At 34.4% G+C, this 13742-nt stretch overlaps 1 protein-coding gene across 4 annotated transcripts in view; it reads right to left on the bottom strand.

Annotated features, from left to right (window-relative positions):
- The window catches only part of FOXJ3 (forkhead box J3), a 131594-nt gene that overhangs the window by 49727 nt on the left and 68125 nt on the right, over window positions 1-13742 (bottom strand). For 2 of the 4 annotated variants that reach the window (XM_061184392.1, XM_061184394.1), the window contains exon 5: window positions 5681-5764. The exons of the other annotated variants lie outside the window; for them this stretch is intronic. In XM_061184392.1, coding sequence (XP_061040375.1) covers window positions 5681-5764 — 84 coding nt within the window. The remainder of the gene's footprint in view (window positions 1-5680; window positions 5765-13742) is intronic. 4 annotated transcript variants of the gene reach the window in all.

Raw genomic sequence — 13742 nt, 5'->3', positions numbered from 1 at the left:
GCTGGTATAAAGGGAAAATATCTCAACATAAAATGGTCATGCATGACAAACTCAAAGCCAACATCGTACTCAATAGTGAAAAGCTGAAAGCCTTTCCTCTAAAATCAGGAACAAGAAAAGAATGCCCACTCTTGCCACTTCTATTACACACAGTACTGGAAGTCCTAGCCACAGCAAGCAGACAAGAAAAAGCAAACAAAAAAACCAAGGCACCCAAACTGGAAGGGAATAAGTAGAACTGTCACTACTTGCAGATAACATCATACTATACATAGAAAATCCTAACGTCTCCAGCAAAAAAACTATTAGAACTAATAAATGAATTCAGTTGTAAGATACAAGATTAATATACAGAAATCTATTGCTTTTCTATACACTAATAATGAACTCTCAGAAAGAGAAAGCAAGAAAACAAACCCATTTAAAATTGCATCAAAAAGAATGAAACACCTAGGAATACACTTAACCAAGGAAGTGAAATACCTATACTCTGAAAACTGTAAAACAGTGATGAAGGTTTGAAGATGATACAAAGAAATGGAAAGATATCCTGTGTTCCTGGATTGGAAGAACTAATATTGGTAAAATGGTCATACTACAAAGCAATCTACAGACTTAATGCAATTCTTATCAAATACCCATGACATTTTTCATAGAAGTAGAACAACTAATCCTAAAATTTATACGGAACCACAAAAGATCTTGAATTGCCAAAGCAATCTTGAGAAAAAAGAACAAAGCTCGAGAATCACACTCTCTGGCTTCAAACTATACTACAAAGCTACAGTGATCAGAACAGCATGGGACTGAGACAAAAACAGACACATAGATCAATGGAGCAGAACAGAGAGCCCAGAAATAAATCCATACACTTATGGTCAATTAATCTATAACAAAGGAGACAAGAATATACAATAGAGAAAAGAGTCTCTTCAATAAATGATGCTGGGAAAATGGACAGCTACATGTAAAAAGTATGAAATTAGAACATTTCCTCACATCATATACAAAAATAAACTCAAAATGGATTAAAGACCTAAATGTAAAACCAAAAACCATAAAACTCCTAGAAAAGACCATAGGCAAAACATTCTTTGAAATAAATCATAGCAATATTATTTTGGATCTGTCTCCCAAGGCCAAAAATTTAAAAAGTAAACAGGATCCATCAACAAAACGAAAAGACCACCTACTATATGGGAGAAAAAAGTTGTAAATGATATGACCAATAAGGGGTTAATACCCAAAATATATAAACAAGCTCATACAACTCAACATCAAAAAACAAACAACCCAATTAAAAAATGGGCAGAAGACCTGAATAGACACTTTTCCAAAGATATACAAATGGCCAACAGGCACATGAAAAAATGCTCCACATCACTAATCAGAGAAATACAAATCAAAACCACAATGAGATATCACTGCACACCTGTCAAAATAACTATCATCAAAAAGTCTACAAATAAATGTTGGCAAGGATGTGGGAAGAAAAGGAACCCTAGTACGCTGCTGGTGAGATTGTAAATTGGTGCAGTCACTATCGAAAACTGTACGGAGTTCCTCAAAAAACTAAAACAGAGAACTACCATATGATCCAGCAATTCCACTCCTGGGTATATTATCTGAAGAAAACAAAAACACTAATTTGAAAAGATATACGCACCCCAATGTTCATAGCAGCATTATTTACAATAGTCAAGATATGGAAGCAAACTAAGTGTCCCTCAACAGATGAATAGATAAAGAAGTGGGAGATATATATATAAAATACTCCATTATACATACATATATATATATATGCATACATGTATTATGTATAATGGAATATTACTCAGCCATAAAAAAGAATGCGGGACTTCCCTGGTGGTGCAGTGGTTAAGAATCCACCTGCTAATGCAGGGGACACGGGTTCGAGCCCGGTCCGGGAAGACTGCACATGCCGTGGAGCAACTAAGCCCACGCGCCACAACTATTGAGCCTGTGCTCTAGAGCCCGCAAGCCACAACTACTGAGCCCGCACGCCAAACTACTGAAGCCCGCGTGCCTAGAGCCAGTGCTCCGCAACAAACAGAAGCCACTGCAATGAGAAGCCCGCGCACCGCAACTAAGAGTAGCCCCCGCTCGCTGCAACTAGACAAAGCCCACATGCAGCAACAAAGACCCAATGCAGCCAAAATAAATAAATTTTAAAAATAAATTTATAAAAAATAATAATAATGATGAAATTTTGCCATTTGCAACAATGTGAATGAACCCAGAGGGTATTATGCTTAGTGAAAAAGGTCAAATATTCTATGTCATCACTTACATGTTGAATCTAAAGAATAAAACGAATGTATACAACAAAACAGAAATAGACTCACAGATAGAGAGAAAAAGCTAGTGGTTACCAGTGAGGGGAGGGAAGTGGGGAGGGGCAAGATAGGGGTATGGGATTAAGAGATAGAAACTACTATGTATAAAATAAATAAGCAACGAGGATATATTGTACAGCACAGGGGAATATAGCCATTACTTTGTAATAACTTTAAATGAAGTATAATCTATGAAAATATTAAATCATTATGTTATACACCTGAAACTAATATAATAGTGCATATCAACTATACTTCAATTTTAAAAAATTTTAAATAACATTGAAGAAAAAAATTAGTATTCAAATCCAAAAATAAATAACGGCCCATTATCTCACAATAAGATATGCATATATAAAAAGAAATCTGATTCAGTCTTGTGATCTTCAGCACAGCAAATACTAGTGGCAGTATAACGCAGTTGTAAACAGCACAGACTCTGAAGGCAGACTACCTGAGTTCATAATCCTGGCCTTGGTACTTATTGTCCTTTGTACCCTTGGATAACAACATCCGTGCCTATCGGTTTCATCATTTGGAGTTACTATAAAAATTACATGAGTTAATATACATAAAATTCTTTAAGAAAAAATCTAGCACATAAACTCAATTATCTATTATCATTATTATGCTGTTATCTTAGCTCAGGTTGCTATAACACAATACCATAAATTGGGTGGCTTATCAACAACAGAAATTTGTTTTTCACAGTTCTGGAGGCTGGAAGTTCAAGATCATGGTGCCAGCATGGTCAGGTTCTGGTAACAGCCTTCTTGCAGGTATCTTCATTGCTATTCTCACATGGTAGAAAACAGCTAGCCAGCTCTCTGGCTATTCTTATAAGGGCACTGATCCCATTTATGAGAGCTTCACATTCCTGATCCAATTACCTACCAAAGGCCTCACCTCCAAATACCAACACACTGGGATGAGGGTTTCAACATAAGAATTTGGGGGGAACACAAACATTCAGTCCGCAGCAGCTGTTAAGACTTCTATCTTTTCCTTTAAAATAGCTGAGAATACTGAAGCTCAAAAAATCTAACAACTTGCCAGAAGTCACAGAAGAAGTAAATTGTAAAGCCAGAAGAAAAACACAGGACTCCTAGTCAAGGAGCCCACTCATCTTTACCAAGCTAAACTTTATCAATAATTCTTTTTAGGTCTTCAGGTCTACTTTATGATAAATAAAGAAAACATGGTAACAAGATGAAAGAAATCAGAAAAAGGAAAATGAAAGGCATTTACATATTCAAGGATTAAGAAAAGAAAGGAATACCACAACGGCCAAGAGAGAACAAGGGTTTACGTTCATGTAAATGGAGGGAACAGGAAGGCAGTCCAGACAACTGCATTAAGAATACTAGACTGGAGATAACCATCAGGCTTTAATTTTCATTTAAGACATAAAGATACTGTTACTTGCATTTTTAAAAATTGCTTCTCTTTACATTAAAAGCTCTTCTCTCTTCAAAAATGTGTGAAATACTTTGATGTTTCACATATAACTCTGATGCTTACACACGGACAAAGAAGTAACATTTCAAAAATTTAATAAGGAAATTTTAGGGACGTCAACATATTTACCATCTGCATTTTAAAATCCTCTGAAGTTTCAACTTACAGGTCATGTTTCGTTTTTGACAAAACTTTAAATGTTTAAAAATCGTACTCACTATTTGACCATCTTAGGCATTTCCTTAGACAACCCGATGGTTACTTAAATACAAACTCTGTCCTAATAAAAATACTACCCCCCCCAAAGCCTCTAAATGAAAAAATACAGACATATCAGTTTATCAGGACACAAAATTATGTTTCGTAAGAACAGTATCTTTCAGAGTGTTTGTTAAACAATATCTGTCTCCCTGTTTAGACATACTCTGATTACAGCTGTTCTCTTTCTATAGGTTTCTCTCCTACAGTAGCAACCAACACATAGCTCAGGCCAAAATAAATATCAATATACTAACTGAAAGGCTCTGGTACTGGATATTTTATGGAACTATACTACAAAGGCAAATTGTTGAAGCTTTTACATGCTTTAAACTTAAAAGGTAAAAAGATAAACAGCAGGAAATAAATACAGAAAATATATGTCCAAAATGTACATTCAAGAACATACATAAAACATAATTCTGTAATCAGAATTCTGTATTTCTATACAGACTTCCATTATAAAACTGACAATATGGTCTTCAGGAAAAAAAGGGGGCTCTCAGAAATAAAGAAGTATTGCTCTAAGAACTATGAAACAAAGCAACAGAATAAAAGTCAGGCTTAATATCCAAAAGGAATGCCCAGTTGTCAACCCAACTAAGAATTCAAATTTCCAAAAATAATTCAAGTTCCAGGAACTTCAGAAGAAGAGAGCAAATGGTAGAGAAGACCACAATTCCTCAGCCCTTCAAGATATACATCCTTGCTAATGCTCTGGGTTAAACAATGTGGATTCTTCTCCTCTTCCTTCAAAATCTGGCAATAAATGCTAAACATTTTATACTCCACTTTTTCACACAATTAAAGTCCATGTGCTCAATATGTTTTAAAAAGCAAAAGATGGAGGGGCAATAAGTGAGGTTCATTCCCTCTCAAATTTTTACATACATATCTCAGCCTTAAAACTCTATTACCAGAAGACTATGCCACAAATACTAAACTTTATCTTTTTAAATTTTGGTTTGTATAAAACCAAAAAGTGTTCTGACCTAAGAGTTCACTTATAATTCTGCAGAGCTTAGTAATTGGAGTACTGAATTCCCTCTGCTGGCACCATAAATCTGCCTGACTAAATCCCGTTGCTGCTATACCTCATGGCTCACCCAATCCCAACTTAAACTCAGCTTGAGGTCCTTAGAGACTCTGTGTACAAAATAATTATTACATGGTTGGAAGCAGGAAAAAACATTTTGAGGATAATCAGGAAAATTCAATATAATCAAAATGATTATCTTCAGTGAAAGGGAACGGTTCTGTTATATAAAACCAGTCCTCAGTGGTGTAGACACAGAGTAAAGAGTACCAAATTAAAACTCAAGAGACCTGGATTCTCCCTCAGTTAGATAACAGCTGTGCCCTAATTACAAAACAAACAAACAAACAAAACCCCTTTTACTTAATTCCTAAAGTGCCCACCTCACTTAAGAGGTGTTGAGATCAAATAATAAGTCTGAAAGTGCCTTGAAAAAATAGAAAATGCTATCCAAATAAAATATTACCTTCATTACGGTTATACTTACTGTATTACTGGAAATGAACTTTTAAGATCTATATTTCTGACATAATAACCCCATCACACTAAATTTGTGATAAAGAGCTTTTACCCGTTCTACAGATCGTGCTCTCTTCTTTGGCCGAGTAGGCAGCGCATCTTCCTTCGGATTGGTGTCTATTGCCCAATAGGACCCCTAAAGGTAAAGAAATAAATTATATTAACAGTATTTTACAGGAACTCTGTAACATTAAAATGGACTTTCACAATCCTCTGCTTCAAAAGCAAACATTCTGCAGTTACAATGGAAAAGTAGCATGAGAAGAAATACTAGTTTTGAATGGAGAAAAGTAAAGTTTATACAAGAAAAAAAAGTCCATTTATAACTATGTTATTAAAGAGAGAAAAAGTCACAAGCTGAAGAAGCCAAGTCCAAGAAATCTGCCACAGCCAAATTAAAAAGGGAAATGATCAACCGAACACATTTAAAACGTATATATATACTAATTCTTAATTGAACATATATGATAATTACAACAGCATATGACATTCAAGTCTAACAGAATTTTATTTTATATGTAGTTTCTGCACCCTGGAACCTCACAAAACTAAACAGGTAAGGGAAACAATTTATAAAAACAACTTTCTTGACCACGTTTTATACAATAAGTGCAATGGTCTGTATATAAATCTTTTATTGCTTATTCTATCACAGTTAATTTTAACTATTTATCCTCTCTTACATTTTGATACAAGTTCTCAGACCACTCTTTCGAAAATACATACTGAGGACCTACTGTGTTCCAGGCACTCAGAAACTGTGACTCCCTTGAAAAATAACTTGAAAAGCATAGATCATATAGTTTGCACATATACAAATGAGACCAAAGCTCAGAAAAATAAAAGTGGTCTGTTCAACCAAGGATTTGAGAGTCAGGACCAGAATCAAGTTCTTTGCCTCTATCATTTCATTAATCTTCCTAGGCTGCTTTTACAGGCAATATTTGACAACAAGGGGAAATACAGCTTTCATCTATCAATTTTCACACTTTGTGCCCAACATGAATTATCTCCTTATACCTCCTTAAATATACCATGTTCTTTCATGCATCTGTGCCTGTCCTACATACTTATCTCCTTGCCTATAACATCCACCTTACCACTGACAAACTCATATTCTACCTCCAAAACTTAGCTCAGATGTTATCTAAAGGAATCCTTCTCTGATCCTCCTACAATACTCAAGAATTCATCTCTCTCTCCCTCTGCAAGATCTCTATACTATTTATACATTTAGATGATTGTCTGCACTTAACATTACAATTTTATTTACAGGTCTGTATCCCTTCTAGGCTGCAAGTTCCTTAAGTGTAGAAACTCATTCCTATATCCACAGTGCACAGTAGAATATCAGACACAGAGCAAGTACTCAATAAACATTTGTTAAAATGGCGGGGGGTTGGGGGGGGAGATGTTGAACAAATTGTGCCAAGAATGTCAGAATACAGGGTATAATGCCAGGCTTCCCCAGGTCCTAATCTAGGCAGTATATGAACTCAGCACTCACTTCACACACAGCCATACTGGGGCATTCTTCCATGTTATCTTTTCTGCATTTCAGCTAATGAGCCTACCGGACCTGATGTAAACTTGCCAAGAACCATGTAAAATGTTAAGCACTAAAAATTAAAACAACAATTATGAGTATGGTTCAGGCTAGCAAGTTGCAAAATAAACAAAGCAGGAAAATGTGCTACACTCAGTTGTTGCTAAAGTTGACAGTGAAGCAGGAAGAAAAATACCCAAACTCACTGGACAACAGTTTAAAAACCACTGTTTATGGAAATGATAAATTTCAGTGTTTAGTTTGTTTTGCATGGTTGTGTATATTTGTATTAATCTGGGAAACCACTCACTGTCCAAACATTACATTGATTTATTAAACATTTTAATAAAACTACAAAAACAAATATGTATCTGTCCTTCCACACAAAATATAATCGGCTGTAGCTTATCACAAATAGATCAACAAAAGAGAAAAAAATCGCTCGTAAGCCTAACCCACCATTATGTACTTACAAAACCCTGAATGCCCATATATCCGAACAAAACTATATTTTGAAAAGATACATGCACCCCTATGTTAATAGCAGCACTATTCACAATAGCCAAGACAGGGAAACAACCTAAATGTCCACTGACAGATGAATGGATCAAGAAGATGTGTTATATATATACAATGGAATATTACTCAACCATAAAAAAGAATGAAATAATGCCATTTGCAGCTACATGGATAGACCTAGAGATTATCATACTAAGTGAAGTTAAGTCAGAAAGAGAAAGACAAATACCATATGATATCACTGTTACGTGGAATCTAAAATATGACACAAATGAACTTAACTACAAAACAGAAACAGACTCATATAGAGAACAGATTTGTGGTTGCCAAGGAGGAAGTGGGGCAGGGGAGGATTGGACTGGGAGTTTGGGACTAGCAGATGCAAACTACTATATATAAAACAGATAAACAACAAGGTCCTATCATATAACACTAGGGAACTATATTCAATATCCTGTAATAAACCACAATGGAAAAGAACATATATGTATAACTGAATCACTTTGCTATACACCAGAAACTAACACAACATTGTAAATCAACTATACTTAAAAAAAACAAAAAACAAAAAAACCCCTGAATGCTCAAATGCAAAAACAATTGAAATGATTCACAAAAGAAGTTGTAAAATCTTCCACCTAGTGGCTCTTGCTAACCTATTATCTGAGTTTCACCTGTGAACTTACCGGTTTGGATTAAATGACTTAAAACTTCCCTTCACAAATCAAAACTGCAAGATAACATTTGATACCCATTAGGATATCTATCATCAAAAAAACAGAAAATAACAAGTGCTGGCAGGGATGTGGAGAAACTGGAACCTTTGTGCATAGCTAGTGGGAATATAAAGTGGTACAGCTACTGTGGAAAATAGTATGGCAGTTGCTCAAAAAATTAAACATAAAATTACCGTATGATCTATCAATTTCACTTCAAGGTATATACCCAAGAATCAAAAGCAGGGACTTGAATAGATATTTGTACCCTCATGTTCATAGCAAGTTATTCACAATAGCTGAAACGTGAAAGCAACCCAAGTGTCAATCGATGGATGAACATATAAATAAAATATGGTACATACATACAATGGAATATTATTCACTCTTTAAAAGGAAGGAAATTCTGACACATGTATGCTATAACATGAGTAAACCCTGAAGACATGCTGAGTTAAACAAGTCAGTCACAAAAAGGAAAATACTTTGTGATTCTACTTACATGAGATACCTAGACAGTCAAAATTATAAAGACAGAAAGTAGAATGGTGGTTGCCAGGAGCTGGGGGAGGGAGGATGGGGAACTATTGTTTAATGGGTACAGAGTTTCAGTTTGGGAAGATGAACAACTTCTAGAGATGGATGGTGGTGATGGTTGCACAACAATATTAATGGACTTAATGCCACTGAACTATACACTTAAAAGCAATGACTACAACAGGGAGATCAACTCAATGCTTTGTGATGACCTAGAGGATGGGATAGGGAGGGTGGGAGGGAGGCTCAAGAGGGAGGGGATATGGGGATATATGTATACATACAGCTGATTCACTTTGTTGTACAGCAGAAACTAACACAACATTGTAAATAAAGCAATTATACTCCAATAAAGATGTGGGAAAAAAAAAAGTTAATCAGAAAAAAAAATGATTACAATGCTAAATTTTATGTTATAAATATTTTACCACACACACGAAAAATTCCTTTCAGCTACCTTTAAAAAGCAGCTACTTTTTCTCTTCCATATTAAACAATATTTCTCACAGAAACTGAACTGCTTAAATACAGCCAATCAACAAACACACATTCCTTCCCAGAGTAGGGCCTACTCCTCTAGGCTTATGTGGAGCAAGTAAGAAACAAGAGTTTTCTGTTTTCTGGTTTTATTTTTTCAAGTCAACTTTACTGAAGTATATTTTTTAAAAAATAAAGTGCACCCATTTTAAGCATACAGTTAAAGGCGTTTTGACAAATGTATACATGCACGCAAGTAACACCAAAATCAAGATAAAGAACATTTCCATCACCCTAAAAAGCTCCTTTGTGTGACTCAACAAGCAACCCCTCTTCCTTTGCCCCCACATGTCCATCCCATACAACTACTCATCTGCTTCCTATTATTATAGTTTTGCACTTTATAAAATTTCATATAAATAAACTCAAACCGTCACACTATTTTCTACTACTATTAGCAATGTATGAATCGAGCTGCTCCATGTCTTTGCCAATACTTGGAATTTTAAGTCTTTTCAATTACAACAATCCTAGTGGATGTATAGTTGTACCTCAGTGATTTTTGTGTGCATTTCCGTAATAATGTTGATAGGCATCTTTGCAAGTGCTTATTGGCATCCATGTATCATCCTTTGTGAAGCAGTTATTCATAAATTTTGCCGCATGTTTTATTTGGGTTATAAGATTTTTTGTTTTTTGTGTTACAAGGATTTTTTTATACTTTTTAAATAGCAAGTCCTTTGTCAGAGATAGATACATAGTTAAGTTTCTGTGTAAGTGTGAGGTAAGGATCAATATAAATTTTTCTTCCACCAAGGTATACACTATTTCTTGAAAAGACTATGTCCTTTCCCCACTGAATTACACTGGCATCTCTACCAAAAATCAGCTGAATATATATGTGAGTCTACTTCTGAACTCTAGTCTGTTCCATTGATCTACATGTCTACCATTGTGCTAATACCATTTTGTCTTGATTATTGTAGCTATATAGAAAGTCTTGAAATCAAGCACTGTAAGTCCTACAACCTTGGTTTTTTTCAAAATTGTTTTGCCTGGTCTAGGTCCTTCGCATTTCCACATGACTATGAGAAACAGCTTGTCAATTTCTAAAAAAAAAAAAAAAAAAAAAAAAAAAAAGAAAGAAAGAAGAAGTCTGCTAGGACTTTTATTGGCATTTCATTAACTCTATAAATCAATTTGGGGAAGACTGACATCTAACAATATGTCCTCTTTTCCACAAACATGCTATATCTCTCCATTTACTTAGGTCTTGTTTTATTTCTCTTGGTAATGTTTTACAGTTTTCAGTAAACATGTCTGCATATATTTTGTTAAAACATATCCCTAAAGTATTTCATTATTTTGGATGCTATTGTAAATGAAATTGCTTTCTTTATTTTCCAACCATTAATTGGTAGCATAAAAAAATTATACTGACCTTGTATCTTGTGACTTTGCTAAACTCACTTATTAGTTCTAGTGGCTATTCCATAGACTCCTTAGGATTTTCTACATATGCAATAAAGTTGTTTGCAAACAAAGAAATTTTTACTTATTCTTTTTCAACCTGGATGTCTTCTATTTTTTTCTTGTCTTATTCCATTGGCTTGGACCTCTAACAGAATGTTGAATAACAGTGAATGCAAGCATTCATGTTTGTTCTCAATCTCAGAGGAAAAGCATTCAGTGTCTCACCATTAAATATGATATAAACTGTTGGTTTTTTATAGATGCCTTTAATCAAATAAAGGAAATTCCTTTTTATTCCTAGTGTGCTGAACGAGTGTCAAATTTTGTCAAACTTTTCTACACTTGAGATAACATGATTTTTCAGTTTTCTTCTACTCACATGATGAGTTAAATCAATAGGTTTTTAAATTTTAACCTGCATTGCATTGCTGGGACAAATCCCTCCTGGTCATGATGTATTCTCCTTTCCATATATCAATAAATTTGCTAATATTGCGTTAAAGATTATTGGGTCTATGTTCAAAGATTATTGGGTCTATGTTCACAAAGATATTGGTCTGTACTTTTCTTATTATTTCTTTGCCATCATAGTGACAGTGACCTCACGAAATGAACTGAAAACTGTTCCTTCATCCACTTTTTTTGGGGGGACGGGGGGAGTGGCGGTAAGAGTTTCTGTAAGACTGGCATTGCTTTTTCCTTAAATATTTTAGCTTCTTGTTTCATTGCTTTTTGTTTGTTCATTTTCTTTTATTGATTTCCCTTTATTATTTCCTTTTTTCTACTTACTTTGGACTCACCTTGCTCTTATTTTTCTAACTTCTTAAGATACATGCTTAAGTAATTGATTTTGGACCCTTCTTATTTTTCAAATAAAAGCATTTAAATTTTGATATTTTCTGCTCTCATCACTCAGCTCAAAATATTTTCTAATATCCCTTATGATTTCTTCTTTGACCCAGAGGTACTTTAAAACTATATTAATTTCTAAACTTTTGGGATTTTCTAATTATCTTTTTGTTTTTTATTCCTAATTTAATTCTGTTAGTCAGAAAACATACATCTGTAAAATTTCATCATTTAGAAGGGATTAATATCAACTTAACAGCTCATATAACTCAACATCAAAAAAAAAAAGAAACCCCGATTAAAAAATGGGCAGAAGACCTGAATATTTTTCCAAAGACATACAGATGGCCAATAGGCACATGAAAAGATGCTCAACTTCACTAATCATCAGGGAAATGCAAATCAAAACCACAACGAGATATCACTTCACACCCGTCAGAATGGCTATCATCAGAAAGACCACAAGTAACAAATGTTGGAGAGAATGTGGAAAAAAGGAAACTCCTGTACACTGTTGGTGGGATTGTAAATTGGTGCTGCCACTGTGGAAAACAGTATGGAGGTTACCCCAAAAAGCTAAAAATAGAACTACCATGTGATCCAGCAATTCCACTCCTGGGTATATATGTATTAAAAAAAATGAAAACATTAATTCAAAAGATACATGCACCCCAATGTTCATAGCAGCATTATTTACAATGGCCAAGATATGGAAGCAACCTAAGTGCCCATCAACATAGAAATGGATAAAGAAGAGGCGGCATACATACACAATGGAATACTACTCTGCCATAAAAAAAAGAATGAAAGTTTGCCATTTGCAACCACATGGATAGACTCGGAGGGTTATTATGCTTAGTAAAATAAAACAGAGAAAGACATATACTGTATTTTATCACTTATATGTGGAATCTAAAAAAATAAAACAAACTAGTAAATATAAAGAAAAAGAAATAAACTCACAGATATACAAAACAAACTAACGGTTACCAGTGGGGAGAGGGAAGTGGGGACGAGCAAGACAGGGGTAGGGGTTTAAGAGGTTGGAACTATTATATATAAAATAAATAAGCTACAAGGATATATTATACAGCACAGGGAATATAACCAATATTTTATAATAACTATAAATGGAGTATTACCTTTAAAAATTGTGAATCACTGTGTTATACTCCTGAAACTTATATAATATACCACATCAACTATACAATTAAAAGACTGTGGATTTGTTGATTTCTCTTTTTAGTTCTCATAGTTTTTGTTTGGTTTTTTTGAAGTTCTACTTTTGGGCACATACATTTATAATTCTTAGATGTTCCTGATCAATTGATCTTTTCTTCTGCTGTATGCAATATTCTGTTAAGGCCATTCAGTGAACTATTCATTTAGTTATTGCATTTTTCAGCTCTACAATTTTCATTTGGTTCTTTTTATAGTTTCCATCTCTGTATTCAAATTCCCTATCTCTTCATTCATTCATTATTAGAATATGTTTTATTTTAATTCTTTCAACATATTTATAATGGCTGTTTTGAAATTTATGTCTGCTAAATCCACTATCTGGGCCACCTGTTCCACCTGATTCAGGAGGAGCTAACTCCAACTCTTATCTAAGCCATACTGACATCAATCTCTTTCACTTCCTTTACTTCAAGCCAAGCTCCCCATAAAGGTTTCTCTAAGTAATATACAATGCTAAATTTCAACAAAAGTACTACAGGCATACCTCAGAGATACCACAGGTTCGGTTGCAGACCACTGCAATAAAACGAATACCGCAATAAAGCAAGTCATGAATTTTTTAGTTTCCCAGTTCATATAAAAGTTATGTTTACACTATACTGTATTAAGCGTGCAATATCATTATGTCTAAAAAAACAATGTTATGTACCTTAATTTAAAAATACTTCATTGTTAAAAAATACTAACCATCATCTGAGCCATCAACTAGTCATAATCTTTTTGCTGGTGGAGGGTCCTGCCCCAATGTTGATGGC

Source organism: Eubalaena glacialis, chromosome 3, assembly GCF_028564815.1.
Source record: "Eubalaena glacialis isolate mEubGla1 chromosome 3, mEubGla1.1.hap2.+ XY, whole genome shotgun sequence".
Classification (NCBI taxonomy): domain Eukaryota; kingdom Metazoa; phylum Chordata; class Mammalia; order Artiodactyla; family Balaenidae; genus Eubalaena; species Eubalaena glacialis.
The sequence above is the reverse complement of the archived record's forward strand: the minus strand, read 5'-3'. Positions and strand labels throughout refer to the sequence as shown.